The 18,548-nt window shown below is 45.6% G+C and overlaps 3 protein-coding genes and 1 long non-coding RNA gene across 4 annotated transcripts in view; 2 read left to right on the top strand and 2 right to left on the bottom strand.

Annotated features, from left to right (window-relative positions):
- Positions 1–634: 634 nt before the first annotated feature.
- On the bottom strand, positions 635–8,395 carry psmb2 (proteasome 20S subunit beta 2). Its single transcript, XM_029167416.3, has 6 exons — positions 8,254–8,395; positions 7,678–7,800; positions 7,313–7,383; positions 1,310–1,472; positions 1,070–1,119; positions 635–864 (listed from the first exon to the last, which is right to left on the bottom strand). Exons 1-6 carry the CDS (start codon positions 8,342–8,344, stop codon positions 763–765), a joined length of 600 nt encoding a protein of 199 aa, XP_029023249.1. The 5' UTR covers positions 8,345–8,395; the 3' UTR covers positions 635–762.
- A 221-nt stretch (positions 8,396–8,616) lies between these two features.
- Positions 8,617–10,103, top strand: cdca5 (cell division cycle associated 5). The gene has a single exon (XM_029167415.3). It carries the CDS (start codon positions 8,617–8,619, stop codon positions 9,412–9,414), a length of 798 nt encoding a protein of 265 aa, XP_029023248.1. The 3' UTR covers positions 9,415–10,103.
- A 2,772-nt stretch (positions 10,104–12,875) lies between these two features.
- LOC114866242 (uncharacterized) lies at positions 12,876–16,124 on the top strand. The gene is made up of 4 exons (XR_003787660.3): positions 12,876–13,005; positions 13,467–13,680; positions 14,650–14,799; positions 15,108–16,124. It is a non-coding gene; the product is annotated as an uncharacterized LOC114866242 (long non-coding RNA).
- A 2,423-nt stretch (positions 16,125–18,547) lies between these two features.
- The window catches only part of LOC114866222 (uncharacterized), a 4,214-nt gene continuing 4,213 nt past the window's right edge, over position 18,548 (bottom strand). Inside the window, exon 2 of the mRNA XM_029167944.1 lies at position 18,548. This exon is cut by the window's right edge and continues 1,383 nt beyond it. The gene's annotated coding sequence lies outside the window, so the exon portion shown is untranslated.

Here is an 18,548-nt window from a genome sequence, read left to right as displayed (position 1 = left end):
GCTTATTATTTAGAAGCTTTCACTTCAAGAGATCTTTACTGAACTAAAATATGTAAACTGAATTAAACACATGTAAAACTATTTCATTAAACATTTAGAAAATGGTCTCGTTACCTTAATTATTACTTGTGTAGACTAGAATTATGACTTCTAGAGCTTGAGTTCAGATCAAACCTATTTCAGGGCTTTTTTGTTAACTGCACAGATACATTACATATTTTTACATTTTTTATATTTTTATATGATTTTAGCTCTTACTTATACCATCTATGTTCACTTAGTAACACAAATTGTTTGTAGCTTTGAAAAAAAAGGATATTTTTATGCGTCACTATAATAATTGAATTATTAGTGATCACTTTAGCACTTTATGCTAAAATCCCACAAACATTTAGATGTACTTTGCTCGTCTAGGAGCATGAGAACTCAAGAGCAAAGAGCCTTTCCTTTTTTCAGTTTACACCATATGTGAAATGTTTCATTACACGTGTACAAGCATGAGCAAGTGTACATTAGTCTCACGCACACTCACTCGGAGTACAAGTGCAAAGTACACAGCCAGGAGGCTGTTCTCTTTCTACGTGCAGATGAGTAGACTAGAGAGCAATGAGAAAGCACCACAGGGACAAAGAGCTTGTATCTCAACTGTGTGTCACTTTTTATTGGAACAGAAAGAGCAAGAAGGTCAATGGTACAAAAAAAAAAAAAAAAAAAGAAAGAGAGAAACCAGGGCGCGAGGGTCAGTAGTTAAGCAGTGAGCAGTCACTTGCCGCCAAGGGTGATCTTCTCCAGGTCACGGATGCCCTCCTTGTCAATCAAGCGAACGTTGAAGGAGTGGAGGTTCAGGATGAAGCGTTTGTTCAGCTGGAGGACGGGAGAGAGACGGGAAACAGAAAATCACGTACAGTGGTTTTGGGTGCACTGGCCGATGCTGCAGTAAGCCGATTAAAACAAGAACACCGGCTTCGCTGTCCTTACAGCAGCAAATGGAAGCCACCTGCAGGGCGAGGTATCTGTCTGCAAAGCTGAGCGACAGAGTATCACACGAAGCGAGAAAGACAAAGCTCACCTCCTCAATGCACTTCTTCAGCAGATCTACGGCCTCGTCTCGAGTCAGATCTGGAACAGAACACGTGCACATGAATGCATTAGGACAAAAACAGATGGACAGCTTTACCATGTGTTTATTAACCAGGGTTTGAAACAAACATGTCACACCATAAGAGTCACGCTAAACCTATTTGACTTCTGCTGTCAACTCTGTCGGTCTCACAGGAACAATAGACCACGGGCAGTTCTCTGCACTGACCTGGTCTGTAGTAGCGGTCAAGAATGGAAAGAGTGAGGAAAGCTCCGTAGCCGTGAGCAGCGAAGGGCGCCTTGGCCAAGGAGGACAGGTAGTCCATGTAGAAGAGACCCGGGCCGTCTGTGTCATCGTAGCCCGCCAGCAACAGGTTCACGTGGTACGGAGTCTGGAGGAAGGAGGAGAGGGTTAATATCAGCGTCTGCAAACTGATGCATCTGCAAAGTGCCGGATGCTGCGTGTTCTACAGCAGAGACGCCAACGTGGAGAACGCTGGAACAAGCCTCCACCAGGAAAGTGCCTTCACCTTCAGTGTGTCTCAGTCACAGCAGAGAGAACAGCAGGCAGAACCACTGCACGCCTCACGTTAAACATGAGGCATCCAGGTCCCTCTGTGGGTTCATCTTTTTTTGTTTTCAGCTGTTAAGGCTGGTTTTCTGTGGTAAGTCAGGTAAACTGCATGTAACAGACTAATCTGAACCAAACGAAGCCCCATCACAAAGATCCACAGAGTTCATGACTTCATGCCAACGCTGCCACTGCAGCAGTGTCACAGACTCTGTAGTAACTGTATCTCTAAGGCCCGTTTTATCAACCACTTCACATCCTACCACTTGAAAAGTGCAACTTCTCTTTCTCACCCTCAACTTAGGCCTAATAAATTGAAGCTAATTATCGACTTTGACGTCGCAGCTGAGCAGAGATGTGGAGTGACACGCACAGCGGCAACGTTAACGCAGCATGAAAAGCAGGGAGGGAGAGGCAGGGGAAAGGTTAAAGGGTGTCACAGGACAGAGGAGGTGCTCGTGTGTGTGTGTGTGTGTGTGTGGGGGGGGGGGGGGGGCACCGGGTGTCAGTGTGACATCTGCTGGGAGTCAGCAGCCCTGTTGCTCCCTCCATCGCGCCCTGCCTCCCATCCTCATCCCTTCCTTCGCTCCCTCCCCTCTCCTCCGACTTCACCCTGTGCCCTGGAGTAACGCCAGGGCTCATTAAAAACTTCTAAAGTCGTTTCTCTTGCCCCAGCCTCCCCCTCCTCTCTTTTTAAATTACGTGCCTTACGCTTCCAGCCTCGTCTCTTCCTCCAAAACACTAATTTTCTCTCTTCATTGTTGCGAGCCACTGTTCCTCAGCTTAAAAAAGACCCTTTAAAGCCAGACAGGTTGTGGATTTCAAATACACTTACAGCCTAAATTCTTGACAGGCAGTGTTTTTGATACAAATGCAACATTTAATCTTCTTTGTCATGAAGGCAAGAAGTTAGCTGTGATCCACACTCCCACACCCTTTCATACCAATCGAACACTCAACTGAATCTTTTAATTTCTGTGACTTGTGTTAGAGGTTGGTTTCCCACAAGGGCAGCAAAAATCGTTACGGTCCCTGTGGAAGAGGCTCTAGTGTGTGTGTGTGTGTGTGTGTGTGTGTGTGTGTGTGTCATGATTTGAACAGGAACACACGTGAGAAATAGAAACAGTGTGTTTGTACGTGTGTACGATGGGTGTGAATTACTGGATGAATATCTTAATGTGTGTGTGTGTGTGTGTGTGTGTGTGTGTGTGTGCTTTAACTCCTTAGTGAGCCTGCAAACTCCCCAGCGGCATCACCCCCACCCACCTGACACCTGTCTCACTGGTTACAATATAACAATAATATGGACTTGGCATCAAAATAACCTTCCCATGTCACCTCTAAGGGAACCAGGCACCTTGTTAACCCAGGCACCTGAACTCACACCCGTGCTCGCATGAAAACAATACGCATCATATGCTTCATCCCCCCTGCTGTGACTCTCGCTCTCAGCCAAACAAAGCGGCTGTTGTGTCGCCGAACAAAAGCTTCACCTGTATGTTGCCACCGTCACCTTGAGCAGACGCGAGGCTGGTTTTGAAGGAAGAACACGTTCATCTGCATTCTTGACGAGGGACACAACTCACACGATCCATCGTAAATACGAGAGTAGTGTTAATAATAACTAATACTATCATATATTAGCAGCTTGCTTTAGTGTAACCTTGACGTTTGGCTTGAAGGAGCCAGAGGTCAAACCACTGACCTCGCCTCATAACATCAGCTTTTTAAGATGCATGACATTTTAAATCCAGTTTTAACAATCGAACACTCAGCTTCAGTTGCTTCCAGTTCATTTTACCTCTATTTAAATGTTAGGTTTTAATCTTTTAGCCAGGTATCATTTCCAACTCTTTAAGCTAAGCAGCTTCTGGCTGTAACTATATATTTGCCATAAAACGAGTGCGATGTTTGCATTAACAGGCAGTGAGAGAGGAACATGCATCGTATTTTCACAGCATCCCTTCAAGACATTGACAGTGTCAAACTCAGACGAAGAACAGCTTTAGTTATGACAGAAATTAAGGTCATGCTGCTATAAAACCATCACAAACTCATCCCCAAACTCCCCTCTTCCACGTTCCAGTGCTCCCCCCTGCCTCCCTCCCCCCGTTTTTGCACCCTGCCCAAGGCCATGTTCTCTTTATTGGCATTTCTCCTCAATCTGCTGTATTAATTGTTCATCTGTGCAGGAGCAAGGGAGCCGAGTGCAATATGGCGCCAGTAATTATTTGTGCCCATTGTGTGCTTGTGCTAAAAAATATTTTGCAAAGCCATATGGGGCCAGCTGTAGATCACCACAGCACCGCGGCTAACTGTTGCTGCAGCCTTACAGAAAACGCAAAACTTTACAGGACGGCTACACTTGACTTTTTCAGCTTGCTGCCACACTTACACAAACACTGACGACTGTGGGGCTTTAAGGCTTCTGCATAAACCTCCAGAAAAAAAAATTAAATACGATATTTATAAACCTTCTACTTCCCCTGAGTTTAGTGGAATCAATTTAAACTCATATACAAGTTTACTACATTTCCAGTTGTGCTTAACTTCTCCACACTGCCAATCTGTTGTACCTGTCAATTTAAAATCTATCATTTAATCAGTTTTTATTTTTAATACTTGCTGCACATGAAGCAGAAAAATAAAGCAAATAGAAGCTGAGCAGATGCTGAGTTTTTATGCCCCTAAAACTTTGCAGTTGTTGTTTTGCTTTGCGGTGAATTTCATGTGTATCATTACTGATGTGCATACAGCAGAGTCGAGGCCTCAGGTGATTATGCTTACCGCTAGTTTTTTTCTTTGTCTGCTCTCTAAAGCTTGAGTGAATGCAGTACTCCAGAGGTTAGCGAAGTTGTTTTTCTGGACGGTGGGTTGGGAAGTACACAGACGTTATGTGAGCGTGGTTTCGCCTGCTCCGCGCAGACATGCTCTGCTGACTACAGCTAACTACACCTCCCGAAGGTCATCTTTCAGACTAAAGGATTCATGTGTAATTTATCCTGCAGTAATAAGGTCATCAGAATTAACAACATACCACTGATTAATTTATCAGCCAGTGGTTTTTAACCTAGGGGTTTGGGAATGCCAGTGGGATCGTGCGATGGTTTTGTGGGGGGGATCAGAAAATCAAGTAAGGACGGTAAAAAGCACAAAAAGCAGTTCATATACGAGGAGATCATTATCTCTCGTTCTGTCTGGGCTAAACTTCAATCTGCACTGATTTAATCAGATTAATTAAAATATACATGCAGCCAGTTCCCCAGACAAAAACTGAGCATAGTCTTGGACCACAGGCGTTTTCCATCTACATAAAATTTGTTTTGGTCAACAAATGGCTTACAGTTCAGCTGCAACTCATGTGGTGCCAGACTGCATTTCAAAGTTAGAACCCAAAACAAAATGAGCACAGCAAAGAATATTTCCATAAATATTTTCCCAATAAAGTATCTGGTTTACTTTCAATGATAATGATTTTATAGCAGATGGACTAAAAGTCTACTTTAACATGAAACATGATTATCTGAGAAACAATGTTGATAACAAAAGTCAATTTCAGTCATTTTTATGATTAAACTACTAAAAATAAACTTTTTTTAAGATATTTGAGGTTTTGTGGTCAGACAAATAATCACTTTGAAGACATTACCCTGAGCTTTGAGAAATTTGACAGAGCTGTAAGAGCCTGCTAATTAGCAAAGTAACTGCTTGTTTCAATATTAATTAAAAATCTCCTTAAATACACAGAGTAATTGCAAACATTTTAAGTGACAGAGACTTCATAATTAACAGTTAAGATTAGTTCCATCTAGTGTCAATTTCCTGGCTGATATTAAGCAGTTCAAGACTACTTTGCCAGCAGTTTCTCTCTCTTGCTTCCCACTTCACATTCAACTGGACAAGACACATTACATATTCTACATGCTCAAGATGTTCTGGGGGAAAATGCCATAAAAAACCTGTTTATACAACATAATTTGCAAATGTCCATGCACTCTGGAGGTTGATGAATGTGAGAGGAGCATAGCTGGAGGAAGGTGTGGGTTGCAGAGTAGAAACTGCTATTGCTTCAGTTTCTGAGCACTCCTGAGAACGTGGCATTAGTAAATCCTGCACTCATAAAACCAAATTTTCACGCCGCGAGGCGCGAAAATAACGATATACTCACAGCTTATGGCAAGACATGAATATAAATGCTATCCTCCACAACATGTACAACCTTCCCTGAATAAAACAATCCTGATCCTATAGGTCCCTGTCTGTGCATGTACATTGTTTTTTGTGTATGTTGTCTCACACTCTGGTCTGCGTGGTGTTGTCTACTGGGCCTGGTTGTTCTCCCCTGGGAGCCCTATTCCTCCTCCTCCTCCTCCTCCCCCTGCTGCTGCTGCTGCTGCTGCTGCCTCTCTACCCCTATCCCCCTTTCGATGTGTCCCACATTCCCTTCCCTGCCACACTAATTGTTTTTTGTAATTATTTTCACCCTTCTGCTATTGTGACAGGCAGCGGCTGCACTACTCTTAACAAATTAGTGTAAAAGATATGAGGAGCAGAGACGTCTTATGCAGCGGGTGTTCTAGCTTTCTGGCATTTACACATGACATTAACTATATGGGAGCATCCACTCCCCTTCATGATTAATGTGGTGAATATTTCCTTAATTCTATTTGTTTAGTTAGTAAACCTAAAGAAAAGCTGGAAGTAAAGTCAATGTCATTAAAATCTTTCAACTGAAAAATAAAATGAAACATTTGCTGTACTTCCTGTTTTGTGACAATTGTATGAAACAAACGTAGGTCTAAAGGAAAATACCAGTAGGTTGCTTCACTATAAAAACTCCTATAAAAACTCTTATAAAAAACAATAAATACTTTTTAAATGTACCAAAGTCATGTTTCCCTACCATTTGAGCAGCTGTTTCCTAAATATAGCTAAATTGTAAAACTCTTCAGGGTAAAATTTGGTTATCAGGTTCTGCAGGTTGTAGTATTAATATAGTCTGAAGGTACATTGGAGAAAATGTATCTCTGAAATATACTATATATACCAAATATACTATGGTCTTTTATTTGTATATTGTCGTTCCTTTATAGCCAGACTACACCCTGCACTACAGCCCAATAAGATTAGAACAAAAAGTACAATGCAAAACAAATAGATAATTACTAGTCTGTAAAGTTGTCTCTTATGTTCTGTCTATACAATTTCATTATAAAGTAACATTTTGATACTCAAATGATTTTATAATATTATTTTCCTTTCAAATCAAGTCAATTTAAATTACACAATAAGTAAACAAACAACTCTGTATCTGCCAGGGACTAATGACAACAGGTTTGAAGTGTCAAAACACATTGACACACAACACATTTAAGTTGACTTCTACTATTGCAACACATATGCTTCTGTATTACTGTCAGTCGAGTACATCTGTCTATGTAGATCAAGTTATTTTTGTTACCATAATGAGAATAGATAAAACAAATGTTGTGTCTAGGCTTTCACTCACACGAAAAAAATTTACTTTGTTTTAATAGGCATAGTCTTGGACCACAGGTGTTTTCCATCTATATTAAATTTGTTTTGGTCAACAAATGGCTTACAGTTCAGCTGCAACTCTTACTTTCCATAAAAACTATTGATGATAAAGAGAATAGTTACCCTGCTCCGAAGGTAGTCTGCAAGATTCTTTCGTGTAAAGTTTGCTGCTGCAGCTGGACTGAGTTCATAACCTTAAAAAGACACAGGTCAAAATACATGAGACACGAAGCTTTGAATGTATCTCAGAGACCCTGCAACACCTGCTGATCTGATTCATAATGAGTACAGCATAGAATTACAAAAAAGCTTTCTTATTTAGATGATGTGTGTTTATGACAGGTAGACAGGTGTAAATCAAGCGTTAGAAACGTCTACGTTTTAACATCAAGCAACATTAGATAGAGGCAAATCTGTCAAATTACTTACATACATGCATAGCATGGATCACATCATTCTGGAGTGAGCATAGGCAACATGATCCTTACCATTCCTCATTTTGTACAGCTGCACGTTCTTCTGGATGTACTCTGCAAACTGTACGGTGTCTCCTGCTTCTCCTACACACAGCAGCAAAATCTTCTCGCTGAGTTTGAACATCTTGTCATAGTCTGGAAAAACAAAGATTGAACACATTAGGACTTGATGCCATTGCACTCTGTTGACTGTCGCACTGGATAAGGTGACTTTCACTTTCAATTTCACAAACTATGACTTGCTGAATTAAAAAAAGTACAGTAACATCAAATGAACATTACCGTTATAACTTACTGAGATAAGCAAGTAATATTCAAAGTGACCATAAAGACACTGATGAAGATTTAAATGCTAGTTAACTTAGCTATACTTAGCATTTTTAGCTCAACAAAATTAAGAATGTGCCGTTGAGTTATAATTAGGGCAATTAAAATGTACATAGTAAACTCACACAACAGGGAAAATATTTAACACTAAGTACACATATTTATTGGTGTTCAAGACTAACAGGAGCTATAAAACAAGACTGAGTTAACAGCTCAATCAACCGGCCAAGCGGCTACCGCTAAGCTAACGCGTTGTCATACCGTGCTTCATCTGAATGATGCTGCTGGCGGCAACATTATCGGCCGCGACGAGCACATAATCTGGGCCCTGAATCCCGATCAAATATTCCATTGTGTCTGTTAGCTACGGGCTGAAGTATCAGTAAAGACGTCTGAAGAAGCAGCCTTCTTAGGTTCCACTGTACAGATTACACAGCAAAGTTTGAGATTGTTGGCGCTGGTTGTTGACGTCACCGGAAACACGTCGACGTCCTTTCTACGCGACTCGGGCGGGCTCTTTTGAACGAATTGCTGTTGTTGTGTGTCACCCGTGCTGTGTTATTGCCGCTTCAACTGTGGTTCCAGTCCAGGGGGAGACGCGTAACGCTTGAAGACGACGTGGGTATGAACGAACGGACACCCGGACATATAATGGTGGAGTCGAATATCTCTAGCGGGTTGCAGAGGAGACGGTCGCCGCGGCTGAGCTCCCCTCCTCTGGCTAATAGACAAACCGAAAACAAAATGGCGCAGGGCTCCGTTCATGTTAAACGCTCGATCGTGGTGAGGAAGATAGCGCCTAGGAAAACGGCTGCACCCTCGGATCACAACAAGGAGAACACGCCACGGCGATCGGAGTCACAAAGCGCCGAGCTGAAGAAGCAGAAGGTCTCGCCCACAGGTGCTGACTCGCGCCGCCGGAGCTCCTCCTCGGCTAAGAAGGAGAAGAAGGCGGCAGCTATGCCGTCGCCGATCCTTCCGTCATCCCCGCCGCCTTCTCGCCCTCAGCAGCCGGCGATGGACGCAGCGGACGAGGTGTGGTCGCAGAAAGTACGGCGCTCTTACAGTCGGCTCAGCGACAAGTCCTTCAGCAGCCCCGACCCCCGAGAAACTTTATTCGGCTTCGAGAAGCTAAAGACCCCGGAGGTCCGCGCGGTCGGGCATTCCAAAAGCGCGCTGGAAGCGTGCGGATCCCTGTCTGCTCTGAACTCCTTCACCAGCTTGCTTGAGGCGGAGGACAGTAGCTCAGCTCTCCTCGAGCCTTATCCCAACATCCCCGGAGTGGCCGTGGTGAAGGAGAGGAGGAGGAGGAGGAGGAGGAGGAAGGTGCAGCAGATAGACAGCGGCGAGCTGGAGGCGCTGGCGGCCAAGATGAACGCAGAGTTCGAGCAGGCGGAGGAGTTTGATCTGGTGGTGGAGTAAAGTGACACTCATGGACTCGGAAGGACTGTCGTCACTCTGACAGGTTCATAAAACTCACACGTGGCATCATACGCCAACACTGGACTCTTGCATTGTTCCAAAAACTTTTTAATGCTCGGTTGTTGATGGTTGTTCATGCTCTTAAAGTGGTTCTGAAACATGGTGATGATGAATAAATAACAGATTCACATGTGTATGTATGTGTGTGTGTGTGTGTGTATATATATACACATACATACACAATTATTCCACTTGTGCTGTTTCAAAATAGTTTTATCTAAAATCATAAAATCTCACTATTTAGTTTCTTCTGATTTGGTATCAAGAGTTCAGTTTTTAGTTTGAAAAATTATACATCCCAACATGTATCGGTTTAATCCAGATTTGATTGAAAACTGTAGTTATCGTAAGAGGTGTGATCAACAGTTTGTCTCATCAAAGGCTGGTAGTTGTCAGTGTTCTTTGACTCTTATCTCACTTTCTTAAATATCTGTGCTTTTGTAAATAAACTCTCAACCTGTTAAACTGCCATTAGACCCATTAGTAGTATCCATCGTACACACATGAAGTTGTTAAACTGCTGTGTACGCTACGCACAATTTAACAACTTCAGTTTAGATTGATTTAAATCCTGTGTCAATAATCAGCTCAACGTATTCAAGGGTAAATCATTAAACTGTTGAACGTGAGCAAGTGAGTGCTCATTAATGCGCATGTTAATCGGCACAGGGTGCAACACTGTTCTAACCGAGCACTAACAGCACACTACACGCAGCAGCGGTGTCTAATAATTATGTTAAGGCAGTTTGAATGAGCGAGCGGCTGATCTGTTTGCGTTTAATGAGAGTGGTGGACAGGTAAAACATTTTTCTCCAGAGCCTCTTAAAGGTGTGAGTGGATGTGTTGCATAATTTACATCAACAAGGGAGGCATGTTATCAACCCTGACACCTGCCTCCAACTGAGGCGTCTCATTGTAAATTAAAGCACTTGCAGCTTTAACTTTCACATTTACCAGCAAGAAGATGATTACAAAAAAGACACAACACGTCTAAAAACATGGATAAAACCTCAAGAGATCAAAAATTGGTGCAAAATTCCAAATTCAGACTCATAATGACCACAGAGGACAGATGTTCGGTGGTCCTTCCTGTCTGTCTCCAGGGGCCGTGCTCTCAGAGCGTAACCACATGTTTCATATCGATCCATCATACGTGGACTCGTGTACGTTGGAGGAGCTGATGTGCTGCTTCAGCTCTTCCACCACACTGTGAAGTTTGGTGTTTATTCTCTGCTTAGAGCACACAGGCGTGAGTAAGGAAGGAAAATAATGAGCGCAAGAGTGTGTGTGTGTGTGTGTGTGTGTGTGTGTGTGCGTGCGCGCACGCTGCAGAGAGCGAGTAAATCCACAATTTGCTCACGCATCTCGGTGTGTGCAGAGCGTGCTCCACTTTCTTCCTCAGGTGCCATTTCATGTGCGTACCCTTCATTTGGCACATCAGCTCCCTGGGAGCGAGCACAACACGTGGTGGTTTTGACTTTTGTGTATTTTTAACTAGGTATTCATGTCGGCTTGTCACTACGACTGAAAGTTACCGAGTGGAGGAGGAGGCTGTTGAGCTGTCACTTCCAGACATTCCTATTGATTTACAATGCTGCTGCTGCTTGCTTTTTGCTTTTCATGCTGATTTTTGGGGAGGCTGGATATTTTACACTCATATCCATGCGTCCCCCCCCCCTCTCTCTGCCTTTTCCTCTCTTCCTCCCCTCTTCCCTCACCTCCCACCCTCACATTTCACTCACGGCAGTTGTCGCCGGTTCAGCTTGACTGCTTCGTTAGGGCTCATCATTTGCATTCAGATTAATTATCTAATTACCGACAAATGTCCGGCGGCCACCCCACACTCCGGCTCGTCAGCTCTCAGCCTGTAATTATTTTAATCATTTACTTTCATCTGGAGCGTTCCTGCCATACTCCTGTGTTTAGAGGCCATTCTTAATTACCCTGCCAAGACACTCTTTTCATGAGAGGGAAGGAGGGAGGGAGTGAGGAGAGGAGTTGGTTTGAGGGAGAAGAGAGCAATTGGGTGAGGGAACGTGTGTGTGTGTGTGTGTGTGTGTGTGTGTGTGTGTGTGTGTGTGTGTGTGTGTGTGTGTGTGTGTGTGTGTGTGTGAGAGAGAGACAGAGAGAGAGACCATTGGGGACATGAACAAGAGGCTCTGACGGCACAGAGGAAGCTCCTGCTCTGCTGGATGCTCTTTCCTCTCTCCTCTCTCTTTCTCTCTTTACACGCCGCCCTCCTCCCCCAAACAACTTCCCCATCTCTCTCCTCTCACCCAACCACCCCTCGCCCTCCCTCCCCTCCCCGCACGCCCCGCTTTACTTCCTCCCTTTTTCCCTTTATCGCAGGCGCACACAGGAATCGCCCGTGGGCTTCAATGCTCTGACTGCTAATACACTGACACACACACACACACACACACACACACACACACACACACACACACACACACACACACACACACACACAGAGTGAAACAGGCAGACAACAGAGTCATGCACCCTGTTTGTGGCACTCATCTTTCCACTATCTGCCTGGAAAATCTATACTCCTCTCTGCGTGTCTCTCCTTCTTCGTCTCCCTCCCTCCCTCCCTCCCTCCCTCCCTCCCTCCATCCCTCCATCCATCAGACCTGCATGGCTGCACGCTGCATGTCTGTCTGCCGCCTGTCTCTCTCTCTGTCTCTGCTTCCTCTTCCTGCTCATCCTGGTATTTGGACAGCCTCAGCATCGGGCCTGCTGCTCCCTGTCCTCGATGAGAGGCGATGGGTCACTCCCCTCCTCCCCCTCCTCCCCGTGTGTGACCGCTTCATAATGATGCTCTCACTCAAGCCTTAAGCCACTCAACCATCTCCCTGACTTGTTCAGAAAAAGCCAGAGTGAGGAAGAGAGAGAGAGAGAGAGAGAGATACAAGCTCTGTAATTGGGCTCTTGAATATTTAAGTCACTGGGGATGAAAGTTTAATGAAAAGATGATTATCTACCAGTTTATCACACCACTGTTTCATATTTCATTTTCATATTCTCCTTCCAAGCTGCAGTGCCTGTTTTGGCAGCTGTGGATACAGAGTTTATGAACCAGTGCAGCTTACAAAATACGGAGCAACAAAGGGTGAAAGGTGCCGGAGACGCAAAGAACATGCACAACATGTGAAACCACAGGCGCGTTTGACATTTGTTGGAGAAAGTGGAGAAGAGAAATGTTATGAAGTTAAAGTTAATGACCAAGTTGACCTGTTTATTATCATTATTATTATTTTGACATCATTTGTTGTTGGTCTGTTTTAACTGTAACTGTGTGTGTGTGTGTGTGTGTGTGTGTGTGTGTGTGTGTGTGTGTGTGTGTGTGTGTGTGTGTGTGTGTGTGTGTGTGTAATTATGACCCAGTGATTGTTGGAAATTCCTGCAATGAATGAGGAGAAGATGCAACTGATGATGCAACTGCTCCTCACGTCTTACAGCGGGACAGAAAGTGTAACCACTGCTGGTTCATTCACTCAGAATGAACCGTTTTCTACATGGTCCCATGAGGTCAGTCATCATAACACTTAGCAACAGAGAGCGATGTAAGCAGAGGTTTAGTTCAGGGCAGTTCATTACAGACACCTCCTTTAAAGGTCACGCGCTCACTTGAATTGAAACTGAGCAAAAAGCTAAATTGTCCGCTTCTTTAACCGATAGACTGTTAAAACACGACTTGACTGAATTTTTACTCTTCAAACCGTCTTGTTCGGTGATTTGGGGCAGAGCTGTTGTCGCTCGTAGTGACACTAAATCACACAAACACCATCGGATCAATGAAGGCAAGTTTGTCACGGGAACGAAACAACTGCTTTCAGTCCATTCTGCTGATTGTCGCCTTTACAAACAGCCGCAAGACGCGTCGGTGGAAACATTCCTTCCTTCGCGCGGCGCAGGACGTACAGACGACTGTTTGCTATTCATCCTCATTATTCATAATGGTGAGAACATTAATCCCCTTTCGCTTGAAGGTGGCGTGAAAAAGCACCGAGTGTTTTGCCACTCAGCCAAACCCCAGTGGAACGGCGGGGTCCGCGGGGTCGCGAGGCGGATTAAGCCGAGGAGCCGCTCAGCGCCTCGGGCCACGTTTGGAGGAGGACGCGCTTTGGACGGCGGAGATTAGAGACCGCGGCCGGTGCAAAGAGCCCACTCCCAGGCAGACTCCGAGTCCGTGGGTCAACGACGGTAATCTTCCCCTGATAAATGCATTGTGGCAAAAAGACACCGATTTCATAACGAATGCAGGGAAATAAAGATAAAAGCGGACGCGTCCATTTGACACGAGATTAGTCGGTGCATTAAGGTGGGTGGGGGGGGGGGGGGGCAATTTGCATCCATTGTGTTGTTTGATTAATTTCTGGCAAAGTTGCAGAGATAAATTCATGAGCTGCATTATTAAAGGGCCCCGGCTTCATCTACAGGCCGCCATATGTTGATGAACGCGCTGCTTCACAGAATCTGAAGACCAAGATCTTGTGTGAAAGAAGCCTCTGGGGACCGGAGTGAGACAGAGTTTAAGAGTGTGTTAACCCGGACTCATGCGTAACTTGGCGCATTCACTTAAGCGCGTGAAACTCCCCCGATTTCTTGCGGGATCTGTGTTCATCGCTTTTAATCCACGATTTCACGGCGCTGGGACGCGCGCGCCCCGCGCCGCTTGTCGCCTTTGTGGACAGGGGTGCCACCGTTTAGCCCCATCTCCCGGAGGTGGGAGGGAGACCTGGGCGGGCAAAAGGTCGAGGGGGGGGGGGGGGGAAAGAAAGGGCAGCCACTTAAATGGGAGCGATAATCTGCGGGCATTCCTGCCCGCAGCTGCGCGGCTCCCTCCGCGCTCCGCTCCGCTCCGCTCCGCTCCAGCCGCCGCGCGACCCCCGTGCTCGGCGCACCCACCTGCCGCTCCCTGCCCCGCTTTCACCCACTGCCAGATAATCTATGGGCGGATCCCAGCCGGGACTGCACTCAATGTGCTCTTGAGAAAACCCCTTATGCGTGAAAAGGCCCCTTTTCTCTGCCTTTTGTCCAACACAGTTTTATGGGACAACGTTGAGCATTATGAGGTTTGGGGGATTTTCACGGGACTCTATAGAAGGGTATAATCCTTTCAGGCACGGGACGAATAAAAAAGTTTTAACCTGCTGTTTTCATATTTATTAGCTGGTTATAGCAGACGAGGCAGCTGAGCCGTCAACGCGCTCCTCCTCCCTCCACACGCACCGGCTTCAAGTCCTGGAATCAGCGAGCGACGGCGGAGGAGCGCGTCAATGGGCCTGACAGCTCGAACCGGATCAGCCCAGAGTCAAGTGGGTGAGTGACACCGCGGAGACCCTCGGTGGAGCGACGCCAACAGGTTCTGGTGACACCTTCTGTGAATGAGGGTTCGTCCTGCTGTTGTCACATTTGTCCTTTAACGTTTTGATGTGAGGCCTGTTCTTTCAATGTAGAAATAAACTCAGTTCAAGTTAAGCCAATCAGCTGCGGAGTAGCTGAAAAAAACAGTTACAATTCCTGTAATGTAATTAATACTGAAGCTGCAGGAATGAGACAAACAATAATCAAATTAATATGGAATCTGTCTGTCTGTCTATCCGTCCGTCCGTTTATCTGTCTATCAGACTGTCTGTCTCTCTGTCGTCTGTTTTGTATTGTTTCTCCTCTGATAACAGGTCTTTCTATCCAGTTCATCATCCACAGGCCTCGGGCCGCTGCCTCCCCTCCGTCCTCTCTCCCCTCCCTACTCCTCTACCTCCCTCCACCCCCCCACCGCCTCCCCCCTTTCTGTCAAAGCTGATTGTTTCCACGCCAGCAGAGTGCTGCAGGCGAGCACACTGTCACACTACATCAGGCAGAGGGGAGACAGGGAGAGAAAGTGTATGATAGGGTATGTATGTATTTCTGTGTTCAAAAAGCTCCACACAACAGCGAGAGCGGCGGCGGCAACAGGGATTCCCAAACTTTTTTTATGTCAAGGGCATCTAAATACAAGACCACACAATTTTGTCCTGAGGAATGTTAATCTGAAAGGACTTTCACTGATGATAGAAGTGTGTCAGGCAGGGAGGTAAATGTGGAAAAGAGGATGAACGCAGGCAATGAGCGCGGTCTCTTGGTTAATCATACAAATAATATCAATGCTAACAGTAAACAGAGTAAACAAGTATATGTTTAAGAGCTAAAAAGATTCTGGATGCTGAAAACACATTCACCATATTTACCCCACTGGGTCAATTTTGATCTCAGTGTTTTTTAGTTATGTGGGTTTGATATAATTATTATTTGATTGTTGTAATCTACCTAAACTAAAATATACCCATCAATCAAGCCCACAAGGAGTCAATTTTAACAAGATGCAGAAATCTACAGAAAAATCTAGTCTGGATTTTGGAAAGAAGTGTAAAAAATATATTATATTGTGCAAAATGTAAACAAGCAGCTAATACAGAATATAAAGTATTTGTCAGCATTTCCTGCCTAAAGAAACAGGTGGAAATGATAGAAATGAATAAATGTAAAGTAAATATACTCTGGAACAGGATGTGTTTTAATTAAATGCTGCTTGTAAATGTAAAGAAACGTGTCAGCAAAGATTTTAAAATATCAGAATAATCTGAATATACGACTAATAATAACAATTAAACTCACTATTTGTATTTTAAAAGCCGTCTCTGTGAATGTCTGTCTTGGTTTTGGTTTCGGTTACAATTTCATCTTGTACCAAGCTTCTTATTTTTCTTGAATAATTTTAAACGAACCAAAAAGCGTTTTGCATTTTCGATCAAACAAAATTTAAATAAGAGAACTCAGAGGAAGGTCTGAGCGTCTAATCACGTGTCTCATCTCATGACCCCTCTGGTTCATCTTGGTCCTGAACTGCAGGTTTCACTGCATGATATTAATCACCATGTGGTGAAAAACAATCTATTGCTCCCCGGTGGGGACTCTTTCGCGGATCCCAGGTGACCCCCAGCCCCCATCGTTAGTGCTGCGCGCGCACACTGCTGCCCCCTGGCGTCGGGACGCCGTCACAGCAGCAGGTGACATGTGACGCGAGCGGGGCCGTGATGGAGTGTCTCCCCCCAGTGGACGCTGCTCACTGACGTGTCCTCCAGGTGGAAGATGCGCGTGACGAGCTGAGAGGTGTGAAACATTTTCTCATGTGGATTTTAATGACTTTACATTTTACACAGCAGGAGGCCTGTTGCGGTCACGAGGGACAGACTGAGTTTGACAATCGGAGCAGAATCCAGGCAGAGGGAATATTTTACTGGACTCGTTTAGAGTCTTAAAATCACAGCATCTGTGACTTTATCCTTAATGATTAATTCTAGGCTTATATAAAGTTTAAATAGTTTAAAATATAACAATGTCTCTCACCACACTGTTCCACTTCTGCGGTGGAATAGGAATAACTGCATCAGATTTCTGTGACAGGAACCTTGTGCTGCGGCTGTTGTTTGCGGGCGAACAAGGTGAGGGAGCGTTTCTACAAACACATGACACATGCAGATGTTGGGCCCCCGGGTTCTGCGGCGCCCCGGGGTTCCGGCAGGGCCCAGGTGTGCTCCCCTGTGCGCTCCCCAGGAAACGCTGCGCAGACAAAGAAAGAGGCGCGACCGGCACCGCAGCAGCCGCTCAGAACCCTCTGTTTCTGACTGAAAGCGTGGGCCCGACGGTCACAACAACAGGAGAGCGACTGCTGACTAATCATATGCTTCATATCAGCAGATGTAAAACCACTGCTTAAAATAGATGCTTTCTGGCTTTCTACCACATTATTTGGGTCCTTAATTTGAATTTAATTCACCCATGATATTTTACAGGTTTTCTTCTTTTGAGGCCTCCCTTCAACACTGTTTGAACTTTGACCTTTAGCAAAGGTGCAGCATTTGGGTCAGATCCATTTGTTCCCTTTTGCCCTAATGCAGAATTCACTCATTAGAAAATAGTTTACAATTGCAGAAAATGTGTTAGTCTAATAAATGACCCCACTTCAGTCATGATGGCGTTTTTACAGAGTGGATCCAGTGGTGTTGTAACTAGCAAATGATTTATTACACACAATTAATTACACCTTATAATTGTGTCTGCCGCTGCCACAGAGGAGGCTTTAATACAGGAACACTGGTACCGCTGTAATGAATGCGCCTCATCTAACTACCCTGAAATTGTGAGAAAATCACCGTCAAAGACGCGTTTGTCTCTCCTCTGTCTTGTTTTTAGCGGCGGCCGCTTGTTTTTGCGTCGCTTACAAATAACTACCCCGCTGTACACGTGTCATCCGCTCGGCTTTGACGCGTCGGGAACATCCACCTTCAGCCAGAGAACAAGGATCAATATGGAAATCGACTCAGACTTCCAGCGCAGCGCCTGCGTCGAGGAGAGGCGATAAGCCTCCAAACGCGCACGGCAGCGAGTTGGAGGCGCGCACGGGGATTATCCCAAACTCGCCGCGGGGTCTGGCTCCCGCGCGCGCAACCGGACCGGCGTCTGTTCGCCGCGGCCGGATCGGACCCGCAGGGCCCCGGGGCGCACAGTGACAGGCTCCCCCGGGGCCCGCAGCTCGGCGAGGACCCCCACGACTGGGCTCAGGGTGGAGATTATAGGGTGGCAGCGGCTGGTATCTCCCCGAGCACACGCGCGCACGCGCGCACGCACGCACGCACGCACGCGCGCGGGGAATGAGGTGAGACGCTCCCCGAGCGCCCGCGGCGGCAGCCTTGCCCACGGAGATTGACGGCGGAGCCTCACACGGCTATCACACTCCCCGCAGAACACACAGTCCCCGGCCCCGTGTGATGAGCAGATACAAACCAACTTTGTTCGACCAACAAAGACGCCGATTGTGCTCCGAAAGGTTATTTGCCCGAGGCGCCGTGGAGCAACCCGGGCTCCAGATAAAAAACGGCCTCTGCAGCCGAACGCAGAGAGGGAGCTTTGATAAACCTTGGAATCAACATGCTGATCTCTTATGAAATGAAAGCTCTGGGTCCTAAAGCAGGATTATGTCCCCTTCACATCCACTCACTAGCGCAAACAAAAGACAAACACAACGACCT

The sequence above is a fragment of the Betta splendens genome, chromosome 11 (genome assembly GCF_900634795.4).
Source record: "Betta splendens chromosome 11, fBetSpl5.4, whole genome shotgun sequence".
In the NCBI taxonomy this organism is placed as follows: Eukaryota; Metazoa; Chordata; class Actinopteri; order Anabantiformes; family Osphronemidae; genus Betta; species Betta splendens.
The sequence above is the reverse complement of the archived record's forward strand: the minus strand, read 5'-3'. Positions and strand labels throughout refer to the sequence as shown.